The sequence below is a fragment of the Chelon labrosus genome (assembly GCF_963514085.1).
Source record: "Chelon labrosus genome assembly, chromosome: 8".
Classification (NCBI taxonomy): Eukaryota; Metazoa; Chordata; class Actinopteri; order Mugiliformes; family Mugilidae; genus Chelon; species Chelon labrosus.
Genome location: NC_140358.1, coordinates 5,393,862 through 5,418,945, shown reverse-complemented (window position 1 = coordinate 5,418,945; position 25,084 = coordinate 5,393,862). Strand labels below are relative to the sequence as shown.

At 40.7% G+C, this 25,084-nt stretch overlaps 1 protein-coding gene across 1 annotated transcript in view; it reads right to left on the bottom strand.

Moving 5' to 3' along the window:
* The window catches only part of slit3 (slit homolog 3), a 220,386-nt gene extending 196,903 nt beyond the window's left edge, over positions 1-23,483 (bottom strand). The window contains exons 1-3 of the mRNA XM_084549682.1: positions 22,754-23,483; positions 8,572-8,643; positions 3,205-3,276 (exon numbers count right to left, since the gene is read on the bottom strand). Of these exons, the coding sequence (XP_084405808.1) occupies positions 3,205-3,276; positions 8,572-8,643; positions 22,754-22,944 (335 nt within the window). The 5' untranslated portion in view covers positions 22,945-23,483. The remainder of the gene's footprint in view (positions 1-3,204; positions 3,277-8,571; positions 8,644-22,753) is intronic.
* Positions 23,484-25,084: the final 1,601 nt, after the last annotated feature.

Here is a 25,084-nt window from a genome sequence, read left to right as displayed (position 1 = left end):
ATCAGTCTCTAAGCTCCCTAAAGCCACTTATTGCTATTAACTTTGTATTTGCTTTGCAGGGCTGTGAGAGAAGAAACAAGTGTTCATGTTCAATATAAAGTAGTTTTTTAGTTAATGAAATTACATTGTTTTTATATATTTTTTTAATATTTGTTTTTAGTAAAAGTTTTTTTAATGAAAATTAAAAAATTGAATCAACTGGGAGAAAGTCTACAAGTGCATTGGCTAAATGACAAAAATCAGAGTTAGCCTCGTATTAGCGTCCCATTTTCTTCTGAGAGGAAAAAAATAAATAAAAAATCCAAGACTTTACCCAAGGATCCATACTAACGTCATGTTTCTCATTTATAAAACTGAAGACCATCCATCCTGTTTTAAACCACCCACACTGGCCAAGGCACATGTGGCCGACAGTCCCGTGAAAAATGCCACACACTAACAAGAAGCTCTGCAAAATGTCGTTCGAATCCAAACAGATTGTATCATTTCGAGTGAAAAACATGAGAAAATGTGACAGAAAACTGACACATGTGCATTGAGCCGTGGGTTCTTATCTCTACAAGCACATTTTTACTATTATTATTAGTTAAGGCAATAGAACCATGGATGGCTTTCATTAAAAGTTAATGAAAACATCTAATTATGACCATGTGGGTGTATTGTTCTCATGTACATAATCTATTTACATACAAGCTCTAACAGCAGCAGTCTGTGTATAATCTACTTTATAGTATTGCTATTATTACTTAATAGATTCAATAAAACTTTGCAACATTTTTCAGATGATATAGAAGTGTTTCTAGATCCTTCTTATGGCCAATGCCGTTTTATTTTTTACATGCGGAATGTGGAAGTCGTTTAAGTTGGATGGAGTATAAAATGAACACATGGCAGTTATTTACGGTGGAATGAGAGGCAGAAGAAGATGGAGAGGCTGAAAGAATGGCGTCGACTGACTGAAAGACGTGTGTGTGAAAAGAAAGTATGAAGAGATGGAGTGTGTTAGGGTGAAAGATATGCCTCCCTGTGCGTGCTTGTGTCTGCAAAAGAAAGGTGGGGTCGGCTGAGTGGAGATAGATGAGGACAGTGCGAGCTGAGGGAGTGAAAGTGTTATCAGGCTACCAAAGCATGTGGCTGAGAAACGAGGCGTGGAAGGGAAAGGGAAAAAAAAAAAAAAAGAGGGTGGAGGGTCATGGGGTCACAAAGTCGAATCTGTGCGGGAGAAGACACAGACACCAACCTTGTAACCCCTGCGATAATGATAATAAGACCCTGACTTTCACTCCTGTGTGCACCAATGGAAAGAGAAATGCGTTCCAAAAAAGAGACATCCACCATTTGAAATAATTGACCCCTGCTCCTAGAAAATAACTGCTGGTACGAAAATAAAGCACAGGATCAGCTACTTTTACAGTTATGAGTCACTTTAAGACACTCACTTACAGCACAGTTATGGTTTGTAAGAGAAAAATCCTTTGTGTATTTTCAAGTAATAATGAATATGTGGAACCTTTGAAATGACACCAAACCACAAGTCCATGGGCACTAGTTTTTTTCTCTTTCCTTAAGTTTTTTATTATTATTTTAATTTGGAAGTGTATCCCTATTAGTAACACAAAAAAAAAAAAAGTCCAGGAAAATGGTCTGGAGACTAAAGAGAACTAACCTTACTGGGCTAGTTTTTTAGCAAAGCTAAATCTTCTATTCTTTTTGCAAAATACCCACATAACTAAAAACAGTGTATAATTAGTTTCTGAATTTTCAAAGCCTTTTAGTCAGACCTACAACTTTATAATTCATGCACTGACACAAATGAATGTCCTCGCCCAAGGAGATGACTACGCAAGGTCCATGTTTTTCACATTGTGACTCCATAAATCACACAGACTCAGCACCTGGACCTCTCACCTCTGACCTTTAACCCCAGAAGGCACAACATCAGACACCCTGTCAACTAAGCATTTTAAAAACCGTTTCACTATCAGTATAGTAAAGAGGTAAATGTAGGACTTTTACACCGCCACTACACGACAGCAACTTTTACCAAAACAGACATCCGCATTAGTGCAAAATGTCATCCTTGCTGTATCTAATTATGGCGTACAACTTTAACTGTACTCTATAAAATGCATTAAAACTGCCCAAATCCTGAAAAAGCCTAAATGAAATACCATTTCCTGTGTGAGTTTTGACACAGTTTTGCCTTCCCCTCTCATCTCTAACCCCTGACCCTTCCTGACACACTGTATTAAGGAGCCTTTTAACATTTAAGCAGCACATCCCCTCATGCTTTCCCTATCAGACGTGTGATCTCCACATGGAGACAAGATACACATGTTGCCGTCACTCAGTGTCTCTCAAGTTTTTGTGCAGGGCTGGAAAATTCCGCCGACTGCGCAATCAGCTAACTGCAGTGTCTCGCTTTTTTGTCTCTACTGGATGTCTGTAGATAGCCAGATACCATCCACGTGTAAAGTCAGTGTTTCACTTTGAAATATAAAAGATATCAATTGTAAATTAAATGAAGAATTACATAAGAAATATTCAGCTTGTGAAGTCAACACTGTCAAGACAGCCAGGTCCTGTTTAATAAGCCTTTTCTCTTCAGTTAAAGGCTTCCGACATTGAAGCCAGATGGTGTTTTAATTCACCTGAAACCCACCTATAAAAATGGCTAAAAAAAGGTTGAGGGTTTTTTTTTTTCTTTTCAGAACATCTCACAACACACGAAGTGCGTCACCCTGTCTTTGTGTCTCATGCAACAGAATCACAGTCTTACAAAGCTGTCTGCCTATCAGACCTGCAAGTCATAAACATGCGTGTGTGTGTGTGTGTGGGAAGTGTTGTGTTGTACACTGACACCTCGATTCTGTTGACTGGAGCCTTGGTGTGAGTTGACGGGCGCACACTCACATACACTAACACACACACACAGACTAGGAAGAAGGGAGTATCCATGGGAGATTCCAAGTTGGCGTGTGAAGTGGATGGGTATCAAGCAGGTACACTGTGTCAAAATGCTTTACAGAACAAGATGGTCTTGTACGCATGTTTTGTGTGTGTGTGTGTGTGTGTGTGTGTGTGTGTGCTCAGCCTGCTGGGCTTTTGTAAATGCCTAAAACACCTTAGCTTTGCATCAGCTGTTTAGATTACACTTTCTCTCACTCATGCACCACAGATAGCAATGTAAGACAGCAAACTTACAGCCTCTCCAGCAGTCTTAGGTCTTGGAAGGCTCCTCTCTCGATAACAGTGATTTGGTTGTCCTCCAGATGACTAAAGCGATGGAAATGGAGAGAAAAGTTGTTATCATTATTAAAGGAATGCAGAATTAGAAAGTAATATCAGCATACATAACGTGACTGTTTAAGACCATTGTGACAAAAAAAGAAACAACACAGTTGGATACTTTAAACGGAGGTAAACATGTAGCTGTGAATATCAGGTCAGGGTAAACGAGAGAGACACTTGCACTTTCCAAACTCAGGTCGTTTAAACAAACAATCAGTGGACTGAAGAAAGGAATCAGACACGAACCAAAAGTTTGAAAAGCTTATGACGCATCATTTCACAAATGTTACAACTTAGCCGGCCAAAACAAACAATTAACAACTCATCCCTCTCCCATCCTGCAGCGGACGCAGCCTCCATTTCTCTTCTGTTTTCGAGCAGCGCCTCCAACACATACTTCTCCTTTATTCTTTTCTCTGCTCTTTGTGTGTTGTCATGCATTTCGGCGCAAACTAAGGTTTTCCAGATGGGACAGAGAAAGGGAGAGAGAACATCTCAACTGATAAGTGTGTTTATATATTCTGCTTGAGGACGTTTGGAGTGACAAACTCCTGAAAGAGGGGGCCGGGGGAGATCGAAGTAAAACAAAGTGTATGATGCGAGGCAGAAGAAAATAGGATGGAAAAAAAAGGAGAAGAAGAGTCAGAGATACAGGAAGTAGAGAGATGAGTGAGAGATATTTATAAAGAAAGATAGAGCCAAAGAAGACTGTAGCTGGGTCAAAAAGAGACCATGTGGGCTATGAATTGTTTTGGCATGACCCTCCTTAAATATTCTTTCAAAGAAAATGTTTAGACATGCAGCTGTATCTGAACCATTAATCCATCGTCCGTCATGCTGGCTCATTACATAAACACACGTGCAATCTGTTGGCCTGAAACACACACTTGGATGAAAGAATCAAGAATCAAGTATCAAGAGTGTTTATTGTCATTATGAGAAGAGCGGAAATTCTGCACAAACATTTAAATATAAAACACCCTTAAAAAAAGAAGAAAATGTAAACAAAGTGCAAAGTGAAAGATAAGAGACTCAGATGTACACACTGAAACATGCCTTAATATGTATAGATGTAGAATCTATGCACACATGTAAGCCTGTAAATCTGAAACCTGCTGTGCATATTTTAAAAAATAAATAAATAAATGTGACACCTTGAAACTTGAATTTCGAAACACTCATGTTGCACAGTTCTTCCACCAAACATTATGGGATTATTGCGTGCGCTCTGGTCAAGGGGGAAAAAGCCAGTATCCTGGAGGTGGGGGAATTTACTCTTTACCTATTGGGTACTCTTTGCTGAAGTTCAGTCCAGTCACTTGGCATATTTACTGGCAGTTAACAAACATCACATGTATAGACATAGAGGTCTATGCCAAGGTTATTAAAAAAAAAAAATGAAAATGATCAGCTGTAGTGTACATTTATAAACAAATTCTAAAGAGAAACACTCATACAAATGCAAACGTATACAGAAAGCAATCACAGTTGGAGAAGTCTAAACTCTTAGTTAGCAAAGGCAAACACAAGCTGACAGGTGCAAATACACAGAGGAGATGCACACCCAGCAGTAATGAGCAATGTCAGATATGTGTGTAAACATCTAAAGCATAAAAGTAGATAAGGAGTCAAGCACTGGTAGGGAACCAAACACACATCTAAACATGTGCACACTTCTGACTCCAGCATCAATCATAATTTACGGCGCAGCCAAGATGAATCCCGCATGTTTACTCCACTGTAGCTGCATTTTCTCCGTCCTTATAGAACAGCATACCCTGTAAACCACCGGGAACGCTAAATCAAGACATAACTTTGAATAACTATCAAAGGGTATTTGTCCAAATGAGAGATCAACCACATGCTGATTTATTGAATGAAGTTTAGAAAGGCAAGGGATGTGAAGCCAAACACATGGTGCGGGGAGTCGATGCTGGCATATCGCTCAGATGAGGTATTGTTTTTATATTGGTCTGTATCAGGCATTAGTCATCCACAGAGAGATGGAGAAACGAGAGCAAACAATTATTGAATTCATGTGTGTGGGGACTGGTGTGTCTCTTTCAGCTTTATTAAAGAAAGTCTCAGCACCCATTACAAAAAGCACAAGGATGTCACGCCACCTTAACTGCGAGATCTTGGCATCTGACGGAGACGACTGTGGGGGGTATTAACTTCACTTGTTGTTTACACACAATGGGTGAAACCACATCAAGTTTTTCCGGGCCAAATGTTCAATGTCAAGCGCAAGTCTTCACCTACATCGAAATTTGTTTGGAATTACTCAAATTCACCACAGTCTGGAAAAAATCTTGCAAAGTGAGCCTGCCAAAGATATTACGTTAAGTGTTGCACATGCAGTGAGCATCCAGAGAGAGGCTGTGTGTGACTGCGAAGATTAAAGAATATTCAGCCTGCTGGATATGACTGCATGTTTATGGAGACAAAATTAAGTCAAATCTTTAACCAGATTACGGCTGACAGTCATATTTAGGTATACACGAACTACCAACAAATTATACCGGTTAACATATTTTTATTTCCGTACTTTGTGATCATTGATGTTTATGGACAACCAGATCATTTGACTGATCACTTGTTTGAATGTACATGAAAAGGCAGACAAGTATTTGTACAGGACAAATTAACTCCCCTAACCTTAGAGATTCTACTCTTTTAGCACGGAAAGAATGTAAGTAGCTTTAAACTACATGCAAAGTTTTCCCAAGGGAGGCATGGTTGAATGAAATTACCAGGAATGCCAGAACTAGACACTTGTGTTAGTGTGTGTTAGTGTTGGTGTGTGTGTGTGAGAAAGAGAGAGGGAGAAAGAGGTCAGGTAAATAACGCTAATACCTATTTGACTAAAGATAAGGGTAAAGGCTATCATGTGTGGCCATGTATGCTTTTGTTCATCCCTTGACTCAAATGCAAGAATGTGTGTGTGTCTGCGTGTGTGTGTGGGGTGCACTTTCTCAGACTATCTGCTCTTTCCCAAGCAATCTCCTCCCAATTTCTTTAAGAGATTTAGAGTGGGGAAATGTCACGGCAGTTTATCACCAACCACATGAAACAAGCTGCTTGCGTACCACACACAAACACACACATACGCACACACACACACACACATATATATATATATATATATATATATAATACACTGCCTTTTTTCTGTGGACTTTCTCGCCTTGTCCCATGTAGACTGAATGTAATTTGATCCAACACAAGCCTATACAAAACCCAAAAACATTAAATGACATTCGTTCCAACATCCACAGTGGTCCTCACAAGTATGTGCATGCTTAAACAAATGCGCTTAAATGAAACGCACACATGCTGAAGCCCATTTCCACTCCTCAGTGTAGTTTGTACTGCGAGTGTATTTTTATCTGCCGTTAGTCTGGTTAAAACAGAGTGAGGAGGGAAGCTGCATGCAGCCAACGGTGATTATAGTTATTAAAGCTCTCTCTCACACACATACAGACACACATGTGCACACACCAATTTCAGCCACTCGAGGCAACAGAGCGAGAGAGCCCTTGAAGTCAATTAGGACAGCTGAGAGGAGATGAGCAGTCACACTCCAGCGAGCGCAGCCATTTAGATATGATGAGCTCGACAAGCAACTGTAACACCAGCAATGATTTCAACATGTGTTGTTTTCCTCGGAGGAGAAATGACTGCGCAGGCAAAAAGGCACCGGACAGAATAAAGATGGTTCATACTTTGGATAAATGTTTATTTCATATGTTTACTGACAGCTACTTGTTTAGTTTGAATGCGGTATGTCATATTTGGACAGAAAATGAAAACTGGAATGGGACATTGCTCAGCTGTTTTAGACCCTTTTGCAGGCCGCAAAAATAATGGTTTCTGAACACATATCAGAATAGTAGGAGTCTCCAGTTACGACACATGAATTAGTTCAGGCTGTGTACGCATCATGTTTTATAAGGGGGATTTGTCTTGGTCAGAGTGTAAAAGAAAAAAAATACACTTGACAAAAAGGCTTTTAATATTGGCGAGTATCGATTCTAGACAAAAATGCAGAAGTTATGTGAAAAGAATTAGTTAAGACTTCATGTCCAAAAACATTGCAAAATGTTGCATTCTCTGATTGTTCAAAGAGACACGGGAGACAGAGGAGAACTTAGACTTACACAAGCTTTTCTTTTATAGTTTCTCATAAACAGTGACTCACAATTTCTTGCACACAACTGTCAAGAAATTCCATCAGATAGTCTTCGCCTATCATCATATCCCCACCAGTTCAACATCTTGTTGTCGGGTTTAATACATGGGAGTCTTGCTGCTTGTTACTGGCATGTCGGCTCACAATTACTCTACTATTTAACCTTGTAAATATTCAGTAATTGCGAAATTCTACTCCTTGGATAGGACACTTACATTCTCTCCAGTCCTGAAAGACCTCATTAGGATGGGAAACTTTATTTTATAGAGCCTTGTTTCCCCTATAGCCATATAGAGGCCCATTAGGTAAATATAGCATTTGCTTAATTGCTCCAGCATGGCCGTTTTTCTGATAATGGAATTCCTTGTAAAGACGCAAATACAGGTCACAATAAGGATATAAAGAGAAAATTGGCACATAAAAGACCCCCTGTACTCTGGTACAGTACCTGGTGCATTCAGCCTCATGCCTACATCCAACTAACCTCAAATCTAAATGACAAAATAGTCAGATTTATCAAAAATGTTTATACTAAATGACGGATAGCTTTCCAATAACAAGGTAAATAATGACTGTATTCATGATTAGGATAAACTAAACTTTGCTTCTCTATTTGCTACAGAAATATGACAGTTATTATTAGACATAACTTTAACACAGTGATTGTCATAAAAACAAATGGGGCATTTTCACAAATACTGAACATTACACACATTACCCGCATTTTATATATTCTAATTATATTCTTGCACATTTCTTTTAAAGCCATTTGGGGCAACCAAACTTTTTGCAAGTGAATGTATTTTTGTGCTGGTATGGTTAAGTCATACACCGATCAGCCACAACATAAAAACCACTGAGAGGAGAAGTGTACAACGTTGACCATCTTGTCCAGTGTTCTGCTGGGAAACTTTTGGACCTGCCATTCATGTGGATGTTACTTAGACATGTACCACCCACCTACAACAGGCCAGAATAAGAATTGAGTCTGACGATGTGATGCGATGCGATGATGCGGGCATTCATCATAAGGTTTAAGATACAATATGTTTTTACTGTAAAAAAAAAGATGAAAGAAACAAACTTACAGAATCCTGAGGTTCTTGAGGCCAGAGAAATCCACTTTAGTGATTCTGGTGATGTTGTTTCTGTTCAAATCCCTACGGAGAGAAACACAGAGGTACGTCTTGATTATCAGATCTAGTCATTAATAATGACTAAAGAATATAATTTAGTGTCAATAATACAATCTTGAAAGCATTAATTTGCGTTATCCTTTTAAGAGGGGATACAATGAACATCATGCAGTGCTTGTATTAGTGTTTGTCTGCATTTGTGTTTCTTCATGTGTTCTTGCTCAGCAAAATTATTGAATGTGGCAGAGGGACAGAGCGTGAGAATGCCCAATAGCATGTGAGCCCATGCACGTATATACAGTACACAGATACGAGAACACACAAACATACAAACACAAACAAACAGCGACAGAAACACACACTCCTGCATAGACACAGAGAAGAGTATGGACACACAGGGCTCCTGCTGCTGTGAATTATTGAAAAGTAAATTTTCCAGGGGAAAAAAATGGAAAAATAAAAAGTGGGATGAAATTATTTTCTCTTTCCATCATCACAGTTTAAAAGCTTATCGTGTTTCCTGGCTGTCATTCAATCTGTTTTAACTACGGGTGCACAATGTATACATACTGCAATATGAACTGACTGCCTGAGTGTGTGTGTATAGACTGGTTCCCTTTATACGGGTATGCTGTTTATTGAAACGCTGTCGAACTGGAGGAATTAGGGCAAGGGAAAAAAAACACTCACACACACAGGGAGAGGGCACAGACAAACAACATGCACCATTTTCTCTCTTATTTCACACACACAAGTCTCCCACTTTCACTCACCCTCTCTTACTCACACATACACATAAACAGAGTCTGGTTTTGCCAAGGCAGTCGGCGTGTGTGTTTTTCATAATACACCTAAACATTTATAAATCTGATTTAAGACCATATTAGGTTTCAAAAGGCTTCCCCAAGCTGCCATGGTAAGGACCTCTAATAAGAGCCATACCCTGGCTTGAGACAGGGAGGGCTGGTGTGGGCCAGACCAGTGCTTCCACAAAGCCCAAAATGGGGTCTAAGGTTCACCAGGGTGTCCTTGAAAGGGTTTCTGGGTAATGAATAGTTTTGATATCCCATCTGAAACAATGGGAGGTACCATAAATGACTCTGACACTGATCAATGATTCCCACCCAGAACACAGAGAGAGAGGCAGTGGAGAAAAGCTGGCCTAAATCATAAGCAACAACAAATAGTTTCTCACAATGAGACCCCTGTCAAACAAGGTTTAATGTGGTTTATATTTGAGAGAGAAACCTCACAGCGATGCCATGTTGAATAGTAAGGCAGCAATAATGAAGAAGAAAAAAAAAAAAATCAAATGACTTCATGTAACATGAGAGGAGGTTGGTTTGATTCTTTAAAGTATTTTAGTTTTTGGCTCACTGTTCTTGTTTTACAGCTCGCAACTCAAATGTTTTGGTTCCCTCTCACCACTCTCATCAACCTTATTTCCAGACACAGCAAGCAGCTGTTTCCATAATACTGTGCTGAAAAACCTGTTGAACACTAAATACCCAGCACCAAAACGCAGAAAGAAAAATGTGGCAACTAGCTGTTGAATTTAGTAGACCATTTAGCACCTAAAGATATTTCACTCTGCAGTTGGTGGAGACCAGAAGAGAGGTAAAAGGAGCTGCTGCATGTTCGCTTCCAAAAGTGGAAATAAAAACTATTAGCTCAGGTTCAGTTCTTGGTATTATAAGTGTATTCATGTTTGTGCACCCAAAACCACATGCATTCCTACAGTTTTACAATCTGTCAGGCTACAACTGAAGCCTATGGAGTTTAAGGTACTGTCCATTGCACTGACGATGTCTCTTGTCGGAGCCCAACCCAAAAGTTGCATATATTTTCCCATCTTCACTAATTTCCTGTCAAAATCAAGGTTTCATGACTGTCAATAAAATGGCAAATTCTGAAATGACTGAGACATAAATAGATTTCTGATTCCATTAAATATCATGTCTCCCATTTGCTGAGGCATGACAACTTTTCATTCCACATTATTAAGCAATCCATTTGGAATTGCGTTTGGAAGCAGCAATGACATGGATAAATGAAAAAGAAAATAAAAAAACAGAATGAAAATTCATGTTGAGCCTCCTCCATCTTGCCAGTTCATTCAAGACACCAGATATGTTTCTGACAGCAGGCTGCTTTGCCATCATCCAGACTGGATGCTGCTGGTTCTTGTCACAGGCTTTCAGAGTATGTGTAATTGGCAGTTCCTTGGAAAGCAACGTACTGGCAATTACTTGATAAGTCTTCTTGGACGTGGTGAAAAGCTCAGTACAGCATTGATTTATTATTTTGAACTTAAGGACAGAGCTGAATCCATGATGAAAGCAACTTTTTGTTGCTCATGTGTGATTCCAGGTGCTCACTTTTGAGTCACTCAAATTGAGTAGCACCCAATTTGAAAATGTGTCCTCCCCACCACATCACCTCTATTCATTCTCACCTCCCTCTCTTACCCCTCTGCAATGTCTCTCTTTCTATGTTTGAATATTTGGCTAATCTTTCGGTTTCACTTGTAATGCTCCCTCTTCTTCTCATCATCTTTCTTTAATCTCTCCTCAGTCACTGCTCTCTAATATCAGTCCGTCAGTCCTTCACCGCCAGCTTCACCCTATGTTCCCAGCCTTTCTTTCCCCTTTTTCCGCTTTCTCTCTAATCTCCCCCTTTTGAGTGTCTCCCCCTCTCTCAGCCTCTCATGTCTTATCTTTCACTGTTTCACAGTTGACTAAACACTTTTTCTTCACCTTCATCTGTTTTTTTCTCCAACCATAATCTCTTGTCTTTTATCTCAATCTTTTCACTCTTTTACAGTTGGCTACATTTTTCCGACCCTTTGCTGTTTTCTCTCCGTTCCTCTAATCTCTCCATCCTTATCTCCATCTTTCTCTTGTTCACAGTGGAAACTTGTGCTCTCACCAGGGAGACCGCTCTGCAGTCAAACAAACAGTAAGGATACAGTTCCAGGTAGCGCACAATGGCATCTAACATCTAACATCGCTGCCTACAAACTGAGGAAGTCAAGGTGGCTGCCAGGGCAAAACAATATGAGGCGTGAAATTACATGAATTAAGTTGTTAAATGAATAGCACACCAGCTGACAGTGATGTCAAAGAAAGCAGTAAAGTATGACTTCATGTTACTTGTTCTTCATTGAAGAATTCATGAATTTGCCATTGGTACAGTTGTACACCATAGGGTCTACAGAACTTTATCAATTATTTTCTAGTCTATCAGTGGATCAGCAGACTCACACTGGAAATAATCACCTCATAAGGTGCTCCCTGTATACAGGAAATGTATGAATACAACAGGATTACTGGTCAGCTTCCAACCACGTAGCTGGTGAGTGAGTCAGTGATAATGAAACATGAATGAGGCAGCAGACATGACTTGCGTGAGTGTGCATTTAGATTACCAAGTCTCGGATTACCAAGTTTTCTGGGAAAAAAAAAAAAAAACTTGTTTGTAAGACTTCAAACCAACATATTTATGGTCCAGACAGTTTCTTTGAACACAATGTCATTAAAAAATGTCACAACATAACAAGGACAAGCTCAATTAGAACGATGTTGCATGGCAAAATTACAGCTACAGATCTCACAGACAAAAAGTTGATGAGGTAGAGATTGTTACGCACCTGGTCTCTTAAAGCTTGGGTGTCCACCCCACCCAGCAGTAAAGCTTAACTTAGCTTCAAATTTAACTGACCAGCTGGCAGTCAAATAACTAACAAGGGGCTTTAGTACAAAAGCCCTAACCACTGTTTGTTTCCATTGCGGGCAGACGTAAGATCTGCGTATGTGTGTGTGTTTGCAACAGGGGGATAAGACAAGAATGCAAACAGCAGGTGTTCACTGAATTAATATACCGTCCAACAAAGACACACACACACACACACGCACACACACGCACACGCACACACACCCACACACACCTCACTCTAAACCAGTGAAATCAGTAAACCTTATAGTCTGGCTGCTTTGGGATGACATACTGGTTGACTAAGGCTGACTATGGTTGCCGAGGGCGAAGGGGCTGATTTGTGTACAGAACAGTTGGTTACACCAAGCAGACTGAGAAAAAAAAAAGATAAACAACTTTTGAAAGGAATGTTAAACAAATGACAGATCAGGTGACTCCCCAGAGCGTAATGGAACGATATGTTAGACTGCCGCTGTTGTAATGCTGTAAACCAGTAAGTGTTATCACAGTACATGAGTTTAAAAGTTTAACATGTCTGCTTTGTGTTTCCCTTCCTCACCTATCTCCATCTGTCTTGTTTTTGTTTTCTTGACCTCCGTTCTCTTTTCTTCCTCAATCTGGGACAACAATGTGGAATAACAACAAAGCACCACGGCTTCCTCTCTCTGTTTAATCTGTCTCTGACAACGTGACATTTCCTCTTTGCACTTTTTTCACTCCCTCCGTTGCACTGCATCCTTCTCTCCCTCCACTCTTTCTCTTCTTTCCATCCTTTGTTGTGCTCCATCCAACGCTTTGTTTCCAAATGCATTCACTTCCTGTGTTAATCTCAGGTTATTTTCTACAAAGCTCTTGTAGTGCTTCATTTTCTCATTCCTCCTTTCTTGTTCTCCATCCTCCTCTCTCTTAGATAGGTATGCTCAATTTCGCTCTCCAAATCTCCAAGTTACGCAAGGAATCCTAATTGCCTTCTTCCTTTTCCTCTGAGCGCCACACTCTAGAGTGAGTCTGTCACCAGACGCAGGCCAGGCATCAAGCTGTTTCAAAATTGGCTTCAGTATATCTGAAATCCATACGCTTCAACTGTTTACATATGACATCTGGTAACACCCACTGACACTTTTTTGATCGCGGTAATCGTAACCTCTGTTGACTTGAAGATTAAAAAGTAGGAGAAGAACAATTACACGAAAGCCTTTTTTCAGGACCCAAGGAGAATGCAGTGCAGGCGCCAAAGCAGTGCAGCTGAAATCCAATTAAAGCATATTTAATTCTTCTGCACTCACTTTTCAAGTACTTCATGCACTAGTATATTTAACGTCTATGTGCTCATAGATTTGACAAAGTGACAACATTGCTTAAACTATTGTGGAGCTGTGTCAAGAAGATACTAGAAACAGGATGTTCAACTGGTGGCTGGTGGCAGAAATATTAAATATTTAAACTGAATTCAAGTAGCAGTTTACATATTTTTGTGACTAGTTTACTACTGCTAGAACTCATCTTTCATGAAGAAACCTCAACATCTTCATAGTTACTGTTAAAAGACATGTGCGACTTAAATTATTCAACTGAAAAATGGAATTGTGGAAAGTTTTCAAAACAATGACTTGTTCAATCCCAAGTTCCATTTTGCAGATTTTGCAAAAGTTCACAAGAATGTACAAGTTTTGGAAAATGTGGGAGGTTTGTGGAACTTTTGGTCTCCTGTTCAAGCATTTACTGCTGTTTTGAATTTCTGTCTTGGTGATGCTAATAGGTAGTGAACTCTTTCCTGTTACAGAGTTGCTCTCTGGGATACACATCAATCATCACTCAAAGGTTTCTGGGCATTCACGTCAAACACGGCAAAAGGCAACAAGCGATGGCAGACACAAGCTACCTTTAGGGACACCAAGATTATGTCCTTTGAGGTTTCATTTTGAATGTGTTCAGGCCAAGCATAGAGATGTGAAAGCATTCAGAATGTCAGCACCAGATTTGTTGTGTGGCAACAGATATGGAGCATATTAGATTTCTTTAAAGTTTGCTGAGTTCAAACTAATAGAAAGACTCAGCCCTTAAAGATTCTGATATTTGTAAAATCTTCGCTGAGGACGAAAGAACTATAAAAGATATAAATGAGTTGGTGAGCAATGACAGAAGCAAAAATCTGTGCAAGATATTATATGACTAATCAAAAAAATGGTGATCTATACTTTTACAGGATGCTTTTCTTTCCATCCGTATCACAGTTGGTATATTTCCTTGAATTCCCTCGTCTGTAAGCAAACACTTGTTACCACCAGAAAGAGAAATCCTTCCCACTCTTGGAGATTATCTCTTGTGTGGCCAAGTTTGCATCTCAAAGCTTTTGCTCACCACATATTTACCACATTTAGTAAAAAAAAAATCTATTTCTGTACAGATAAATATGCTACTGACTTGTTTTAGACATGTGCAATGTTCAGAATGCTAACAATGTTAAGAGTAATTACACAAAAGCTACGAACACCGGAGACACCGGCGATAAAGGCGCTGCCGTTTGTCAGCAAAATATTTTCCTTGCAGCAAACTGAAGGACACTCGCTTTAACTCCATAAAGGGGAATGATGTCTGAATGGTGCGCAACGCATCCAACTTTGTCTGCAACGCTATCTCAAGTTTTCCTCTCCTCTTTTATTCATCTTCATCCTTCTATCAGGTCTGGTCTTTCTCCTGCTTTTGTCCCAGTGTTTGCATTTATTATCTTCAACTGATTTTATATTCTTAAAAAGAAACCTGGGGAGTTTTTTGTCTCAACCCCTCACAGTCTTTATTCAGTATTAATGTCAGTCAACCTCAGGAAATTCGTAGTTTGGCGTTGATTGTTAACCACGCGGGCTTGACCACATTGGGAAGACGCCTGCGAGCATCCCTTTCTTTTAGAGTCACAAGCCAGAGGGGCTGTAAACCAGTGCTGTATTTGGTTAGCTCTTTTCTTTGTTGGAGTTTATAGGGCTGCTTTTCTTTTGTCTAGATTTACTGCTTCTGTACTGTAAGTGAAAGGGGTGGGGGTGGAGGGGTAATTTGGCTGCTGAGAGGCCACTTGACAAGAACAAGGCCTGCTGCTTCCTCTACGGGGGCCAAGTTTGAAAAAAAAAAAAAAAAAAAAAGAGAATGGGTGAACGAGAGGATAAGAGAATGAAAGAGATTAAGATGAATGAGAGACCGAGAGAGAATGTGAAGGGTAGAGACGCAATTTGAAAGAGACAGAGGAAAACACTTACGCACATTCACAGTGCAGTGATCAGTTTGTCCATACGCTTCCAGCTTAACATAAACAGTCTGTCACATCGAGCTTTGCTGAACAGTGAACCGAAAAGGGAAAATTGTGCTGCAAGTCACACTCTCAGTGCTGCATGCACTACCACATGCCCGCAAATAAATTAAAGAAATGTTTTATACACACAGGTGCAGAGGAGGGCAAATAGGAACCCTCACTGAGGAAATCAAGTCCCTGCAGAAGGCATATAACGTGTTGCTTTGGTGACAGCGGGCCAACAAAACAGTGGCATGGCTTGTTAACATCAAACGGCTCCAAGTACCGAGTACACACTCGCACACACAAACCTATACTGGCATTATGGTGTGACACATTCTGAAGTCCTCCAATCTGAGGACTTCTGTTTCAGCAGAGAGTCGCAGAAGGTCATTCGTGACTCGTGGTTGTTTCTATGTGACACAGGCTCCCTCTCTCTCATTATACGTCAAACTTTCCATCTACAACCAATTGCATGTTTAATCCGGTGAAGACATAAGAGTGGACTGCGGTGTATGAGCGCCTGCTCTTGCCTAATTATGTGCGCTGTATGTGTAGGGCTGCATGCTAAATTCTCCTATATGCTTCATGTGTATGCATTTTCACCTGGAATATGTACTGTACCTTTTCCACGTGTGTGTGGGGGGGTATTCTTTTACCATTTTTGTGAGAACCCCTTTTTTGGATAAGCACTGATGGTAGTTTAGCTGGTCTGTAGGACTTCAAAGAGTTGTTTGAAGATGAGAAGGAAACTATATTTTTAAGTGACCTGTTATTTCAGTCTCCATGAAGTCGTCACTCTTATCTATAATAGCACCACTATGCAAATCATGTCAAAGAGGTCTTGTAATGCAGTAGAACTGCAAAAGAAAAAGCAAAGACAACAAGCCATCAGTTAATCATACATATGTTAGACCAACCCCTGGGTTAGAAAAACTTACTTTGAAGGGGAAATGAAGGCAAACTGTGAAATCAACTCCCAAACTGTTCAAATCAATCACATATAGAGACCCTCTTTATGGTCCCAGTTTCACTCAAGTGGGATCTAAGGTACATTTTCATCTTCTGGTGTTTCCTCTAACAAATGAGTGTCATTGGTGAAGCTTGTTTGCAACCTGTCTTCTCATCTGATCGCTCATTTCTGGCATTTCCTCAATGTTTACAGACTTCAGGAATTACTTTGGTGAAGTTTAATTTGATTTGTTTTTGTGATGGGTATGACAGAGAGACAAATGGCACAAATTCGATTTGGGTTGGATTGGGGTTTGACATAAGATATGTCAGTACATTATGTGTACATCCAAGAAAAGCTTTAACTGTGCATTCATGTGCCTGGTTTTCCATACGGTTCCAGTGAGTGTGTGACATTTCTGCCGGTTTGTGTGTATGGGTTTTTGTGTATACAGAACAAGAGAGCACAGTATGTGTATATTGTGTATATTTAATACAGCATCCAGCTTGCTTCATTTCCCAGAAGGGCAGTGCCCACTGTCAGTGCCAGCTGGCTGCCTCGTTGGCAGCCTAAAAGTCATTATATAGAAAGGTCAGCAGCCCACACGCTGGAGAAACTTGCAGAAGAGAGTATCACCCACTGACCTAGAACTGGAGCCTAAATATTGGTTACCCTCACTTGTGCCATTTGGCTTGCTCTAACTGAATCAAACATAGTTGGAAAGGCACAAAATGGTTACCACAAGATGGCCCCAGATGATAGGCGTGACATTAAGAGGCAGTTTGAGAACAGCAAGCTCATTGTGGTTTTTACTTTTAGTTTAGACTCGTCTGTTATAGCAATAACACTCAGCTGCTTCTCAGATGTATTACATCACCACCATACCCACGATAACAGTAAAGACCACTCTTCACTGAATGATGGCGTTTATTCAAGAGTTAACAAAGCATGCGTGTAGACTCAACTTCTCCGCAAAGTGGTGTACATATGCAGAAATTCTGTTTGAACAAAATAATTGTCTCCCTAGTTCTCACAAAAGCTGGCAAAGTATCAGCAGAATGTGGTTAGAAGAGCATGTGAGAGTTATCAAAATAGTTAGACTATATCTTGGACTTCCAGCATCAGACTTCTTGGGTGTGGCTAGAACTGTATACAACCCAATATTAGTTGCAATGACGTCAGATGAATGTTTAGATCACAGCTGAAAGTAGCTGGGGAAAACTAAAGTGAACACATTTACAGTTTGTTCCTGATCAAGTCAAATGAATCCTAATTTAGAGAACTGGAACTCTGTCCGCTCAATTTAGTCGGGCTGCTTAGCGCACAGGATAGAACTAAAGTATTCAAAGATCACACACACACCAGAAAATTCCAGTCCCACTATGAAATGCCGTTTCATAGCTGAGGGTGTGGTGGTTCCAGCGTGCACTGACCAATCAACACCAAGCTTTGATAAGAGCCAGGAACAGGAGTTGGAACTTGTGTGTCCATTCTACACACAGAAACACACACACACACACACACACACACTCACGGTGATGCTTGCTTGAGCACACATAGCAGCAGCAGGATCCCACTGTTGTGTGCTCTATGGTAGGTTGGCACGTCCAGGGGAAATGGGGGCTGTGAAAACTCTACTGGAGGGATGCTGCTGGCAAACCCAAGGTGTGCGAGTATGTGTGTGTTGGAGGTCAGAGAAAGAGTAGCGGAGCTCGGAGGGAAGCACAGGAGATGCAGAGGGATCAGAAAAAGAAGGTGGAATAAGGAAAAAGTGTCAAAAAAGAGAAACTTAATAAGAGAGGAAAAAGAGGGAAGGTAGAAGGATGGGGAGAAAAAGCTGGAGAGAAACTGAGTTGGGATAAAAGAGGAAGAGTCGGTGAAGGAAATAAAAAGTAAGACTGAGAGACTAAGCCAGATGAGGCTAGAGAAAGCGGAGAAGGTGTTGCTTGGAAAAGACTTGCCAAAACTTCCTGAAGGTGCCGTTAGTGAGGGAAGAGAAAAATAGGCAGTTCAGAATTAGTTTTAAATCAGAATCAATTTATGTAAAGTTGGCTCAGGCAGCCAGCCACTTCCAGCAGTGAGCCCATTCAACACATACTTACTCATTCTGACATATTGCACATATAACGACGCAATCATACACACATATAAATCTTGACGGAGCCAACTCATTCTAACCTCAGCCGTACATGCGTGTTTGCACACACACTTTAAGACAAAACGCCACTGACTACAGCTCAGACAACTCAAAGCTCCCTCTAGAGTTTACAGCCTTTTAATTCCATCACATTTCACAACATTTGAGGAAACAATTTGGAATTTGCAGCTCTAAAAATCAGCACTCCGGGGTGTGCGAGTGCCTTTTTTGTGAGTGTGTCTGCGCAGTAGCCGCAGGGCAGGTGTGAAGTGAACCCGAGAGAGAAAAGCCGCCCCTGTTTTCCAATTCATTTTGCCCAGCCTCGTTAAGCCTGTTAAGCCTCCCCCCAAAAACTCCTCCACTCAAATTAGATGCAAATGAGGTCTCAAGTGGCTTCCCAAGGAGGACATTACGGAATTGACTGGCCTGAGGTAATCTGCAAGGCTGCCTGTGAGAGCTTGTGTGTGTGTGTGTGTGTGTGCGCGCTGAGTGAACAGTTGAGGCCACCACTGTTTTTCTCTCGTTAACCTTTCCAAATGCTCTGTTTACAATAGTGAAGAAACCTTGGCTTTTAAAGAGATTGATTCCGCGGTTATGACAGGTGGACTCCAAATATCACGTTTAACCTTTACATCCCCATGTACCAGAAGGGAACTGGATTATAAATTATATGCTGTGTGTAATAAAGGGGGTAAGCAGGGAATAACTAAAGTTTAAAGGACCTCGTTGCCAGATTTCATGCCTTAAAGTGCCAAACCTTCTCCATTTTGACTGCTTCTAGGCAGCCACAGACCTTTAAAGAAAAATGCAACTGTGTAATTTTCTTGTGTGCTATATATCCGTACATCTGTACGTTTATCATGAATTTCTATACTTTGATTTGTCATACCTAATTTCCTCAATCTGTGTCATCTACTTCTGCACTTCACAGTGGTTTTCTACATCAACCTCGAGTTGGTTTGATTCAGCACAGGTGCCTTTAGGGAGTGATAGAGGGAGCAGTGACATAGTAGCCAAAAAAGATTTTCCGCCCAAGATAAGGCAAGAGTGTTGTCCCTTACTCATAAGCCACATGTCTTGTGGTCTTGTTGCGCAGTATTCTGGTGCTGTGATACTGCTTTCAGACGTCACGAATCTGTCCTAATGTAACTCTTCCTGCTGTTTCTGTGTAACAGAGAATTTTGTTTTTTTTAACCATGACCAATTCTCAACCCTACCCATATGTTTATTATCATAACAATGGTTGCAAAGGTTTTGTGCCTAAGACAAAGTGGAAACATATCTGAGCTGGATTATAGTCCTACGTTTATAGATATGGTAGAGATAGAAGCTACTAGAGTTACTGAGGGTCAATATGTAAGACTGAATATATACATTATTTGTACAGTATTGTTTTAAGTGCATGTGTCGGATTGGACTGTTCTGCTGAAGTGATGCACACCAGCACCCAGCCAGTCACCTCAACACTGCAACATTGCATTGCTTTCAAAGTTAAGAACATCCTGCTGTTCTTAACAGATGGAAATTTCAGTGGTAACTTAACACTTACTTATCCACCATAACCATTACATCAGTAGGTTATTGGAGGCTGAAATAATAACTTTACGCTTTGAAAACCTAATGCAGGGGTTTTTGTAACCTCTGCAACTACATACAGCGTAAAGCAGAAAACACAGCCCGTTTACAAATCAAAACTGGTAGTTTTATAGAGTCATTGATCTTGAAAATCAATAACAAAATATATATTTTAAGGCCATAAAGAATGTACATCAATCTGGCACAACATTAAAACCACTGACAGGAGAAGTAAATAACACTGACCATCTTGTGACAATACAATGTTCTGATTCATGTGGATGTTACTTAGACATGTACCACCCACCTAGACCAGACCAGACACCCCCACCCCATAGCAATGACACTCCTTGATGGCAGCAGCCATCCCCAGCAGGATGCAGCCTGACACAGACACACACACAAAAACGCTTTAGGAGCAACTCAAAAAACATGACGAACAGCACAAGGTGTTGACCTGGCCTCCAAATTCACTAGATCCCAAACTGATCAAGTATCTGTGGGATGATCCACAGAGGCCCCTCCCCTCAACCCATAGGCCCCCACCAACAACATCCTGTTGCCAGACACCACAGGACACCCTCAGAAGGCCCATGTCCATTCTCTGATGAGTCACAACTGTCTTGGAGGCACAAGGGAGACCTACACAATATTAGGAAGGTGGTCATAATGTTATGCCTGATTGGTGTATGTTTATTATTTCTAAATTAATTAATGGTTAAGTGAAGGAGGGTTTTGGACCTGTTTAGTTTGATGTTAATTATCCTGTTTACCAAGACGTTAACAAACTTGGCATTTTTGTTAGAATCTGTTGTCCACATGGACTTTATCCCGCTTGTCAAACACAAATCCCTGCTCAGGGCAATAACACGCATCCCTCTTTCTTAAAAAGTTTTCCATCTGCCTTAACCTTTAGAACTGGAATCTCATCCATTTTAATGTTTCCCATTTCAGACTCCCTAAAATATATCTGCAGAGAGAAAGAGATGAAGGCATGCAAAGAGGGAGAGAAAGAGGGAGGAAAAGAGCAACATTTGGCCAAAGTCACATCTGAAACAGTGACCTGGATAAATCAGGGAAACATAAACACAGTTTCTGGAGTGAAGCGGGAAGGAGGGGGTACTGCTACCCCAAATATTCCACCCCGGGGACCATAGCGAGAGTCAGAGGACCCCCCCCATCCCACCTCTCCACCACAACCCGCTCTAATTATTTATTTTCCTAGGGTGTAAATGTCTTCAGGGGATAGCTGTGTAAAAGCCAACAGGTCCTAAGAGGTCACAACAGCCCTACGGGATGGAGGAGGTATGGGGTTCACACTCATATGTATGCACATACGATCACACCAGTAAGGGCGAACATGCAGGCACAGAAACACAAACATACTCAGGTAAACAAACATACGCAAAAGTAAAAAATGGACACACACATGCTAATCCCATGTCCATATCTACCACCTCCACATCCACAAACACGACCCCCCACTCTCCTCTGCGGCCTACTGATTGTGTTTGTTGTCTCAGGGTTAGGTCTGTTGTTGATCCCCTGCAGGGCTGTTGCTGCTCCGTTATCATGCATAATCACTTCCATACCTTAGCAGCAAAGGTGTGTGTTTGTGAGTGCATGTGTGTGGCTCCGCTGATGTAAACGTGTCAAGATCAGGCTGGAGGTGGCAGCTGAATCTGTCAGGGGTCTGCCTCTGCCCTGGGAATGAATATCATTTGAAACTAACTGCAATCAGGTTTGAGTAAAGCAGCAAAAGTCATTCCCAAAGAGAAACATTATTGTTTAGGATTTGACGCAAGTCACACAGGCTGTAGCGCAGTTTTAGGACCTTGTAACAGCTTTACCCCTATGGGAATGTGGAAGAATATGAAGAAATGTAAGGAGGTCTTTTCACCTTCCGTCTTGACCCATTTTAAAACTTGAATACTCTCTCTAAAAGCCACTCCAGGCTGTTTTCTCAAATGCCTCCATTCATTGGGGTTGCTGGTGATTTTATTTTTATTTTTTTGGGAGGGCAGTTTAATGTACACCATCTATTCTCAATAAAGTACCTATCTATCTAAAGAGCCTACGGTGTGTTAGCATTAGGATATTTTATCTTTTCCCAGGGAACTACATTAAATAAAGTAGAATATACAAGATAATAGCAGTGGGCTCCTTTAATTACATCACCAAAAGAAAGCAAGCTTCCTCTTAACTGCGCTCCCAAGTTTCACTAAGTTTACACGTGTGCTAATTGTGTTTTCTGGATTTCAAACAATCTCTACCACCTGCATGATATTCAAACAAAATATTAAAGTTTAACTTCGTCTGTTCTATACAAAGCTTATTGTAGCCTATACCAGGGATGTTACATGAACATAATGACAAAAGGCGCACGATAAGGTCACAGCGCTCTCACTGATGATCTATAAGAAAGATGATGAGAGCACACTTAGATTGACTTTAAACATAACGCAATCGCACTTACAGGCGCTCGGCATTCCTCGGTATTCCTTTGGGCACTGTCTTCAAACCCAGACCTTGGCAGTCCACATGAGACCCGGAGCAGCTACACTTGTGTGGGCAACCATCCACCGACGCAGCGGACACCAGCAAAGCGAAAAGCAGAGCCCAGACCCGGCAGAGCGCAGCGCGCCTCTCCGGCCCTGTTGGAGGCATGGTATCCACTGAAATTACTTCCAACCGACGTTAAATGCAAATCCCCGGGGTGAATGTAGACGCCGTGCCGGTGATGGTCCCCAAAAACTTCAAGGGAGGCGGTTCGACTGCGTATTAGAATTTACAAAAAAGTCGAAATCAAATTAAGTTCGCAGTTACACAAGTTCACCAAACTTTCTCTCGAGGGACTCGGTCAGTAAGCGTGTCATTAAAACAGCCGCTTGCCATTGAAAAATATTAAAAAACTTAGGATTTAGATGTGAGACACAACAGAAAGTTTTAAAACATATAACCGTGCGTCACTCAGTTCGATGCGTAAAAGTCTCCCCAAATGCTCCCCATTCACAAACTCTCCGAAAAGTTATCAGCCTGACTCTCCAAGGTGAGAATGCTCAGATGGGGTGTAACCTCCTTCCAGGGAACATCCCTCCGCTGCCAGGGAATAAAAAGTGCGAGTTGCAGAGGAGTTGTAATCAGAAAAAAGTTGAGAGAGCAGACGCGCAACACAGACTGGTACGCCCGGAGGTTGTAAGAGTGAGAGAGGCAGACAGATTTGCATTTGGTTTCCCCAAAAATCCTGTTTCTCCCTCCCTCTCTCTCTGCCTTTCTCTCTCCCTCTCTCTCTCTCTCTCTCTGGGTTGATGTCACCAAAAAAAGCGAGTGAGAGCGAGCTCAACAAACTTTCACTCGTCCCTTATCTTCCCCAGAAACTCTCCGTGCTTTAAACGAGAATACTTTCCCACACCGAGGACTAAAACTCCACAGTCCACAGTAGCAGTGTGCATTTTTTAGCCAATTTCCCAGCCACTCTTCCCTTTTTTTGTCATGGCTCATTCATCAACTTAATGGTCTACTTTGTGATCACATGCTGGTTTTGAAGCATGTCTTATTTGAGCCATATCTCCAGTGCGTCATCCCCGGGGAGTCTGTGTGTCAGTTTCACTGATAACAACCTGCAACACAAATGATGTCTGATAAATATTTTTGTCATATTTCATCGAAATGTATTCATAATTATTTCATTATTGGCATTGGAAAGTCCATTCTGACTTAAAAAAGAAAAACAAACAAGACTTTGTGGATAGATTTATTTTTTTTTTTTAAATAACTGAATCATTTTCATGAGCCTGGATTTGAGCTGAGCTAAACGTTCTACGTTTTAGTGCTCACAAGCAAAAGTTAATTCATATGCTCATCCTTCAACTATTGTCTCTACACTGATTTCCAGACATGTATTCCTGTTGGGACAGAAAGTGCAGCAGTGAAGTGAGGAGACCACATCCAAAGCACATCCATTAAACCTGCAGCAAGTTGCAGTAGTGCTGCTGCCCTCTATTGGTAGAAGGGAGTAGGGAAAGTAGAGAATCATCAGTTTGCAGTTACAGCAATAAAATCATTTCACTTCTGATTAAATCACTGCCCTCTAAATTAATCTGCTTCATTTAGGGATTTGTTTTCTGCAAATATCCAAAATGTGAAGAGCCTTTTCCTCAGTAGTGTCTCATTGAGTAATGAACAGTGGAAAGTTAATAAATATTAGAATGCCCGGAACCCAAACAGAGCAATTCGCTCTGTCATTCAAAGACTCGCGCTAATCAAATCATTGGTTTTCCTGTGAGCTGGAGGCAGGCTTGCAGCCAGTCTAATAGTTGATCAATTCTGAAGTAAATAATTCTGTAACCAAATGTTAAAGATAAACACTCTGTGGCTTTTAGACAACAACCAAAGGGGTTTATTTTTCCTTATTCATTAAAGAGAGGTCAGTTATCCAATGTTCAGGGTTTAGCTAATATACATATTTATGTCAGTTTCTAATGAGGAATAAACTTCCGCATCTAATAACTGTCCAAGTCTGGATAGATTAAATCTTCTTACATTTATATTTTCATTTTACTTTATCAATAGCAGTATTTGTAATTTCTATAAACAGTGTTATCACCAGTGTAGAAGGAATGGGTAATATCTGACAACAATAGCACTCAGTGTGTAATGGTGACATAGATGTAAGACTGAAATGATTCTCAGAAAGTAATTCAGCTTCATTTAATGCGGCGTAAGTCAACTGTCAGCTTTAGAAAAATGTGTGGTGCTTCTCTTATTTTCATGTCTTGTTTTTAGTCTTCCATCTACTATATGTATC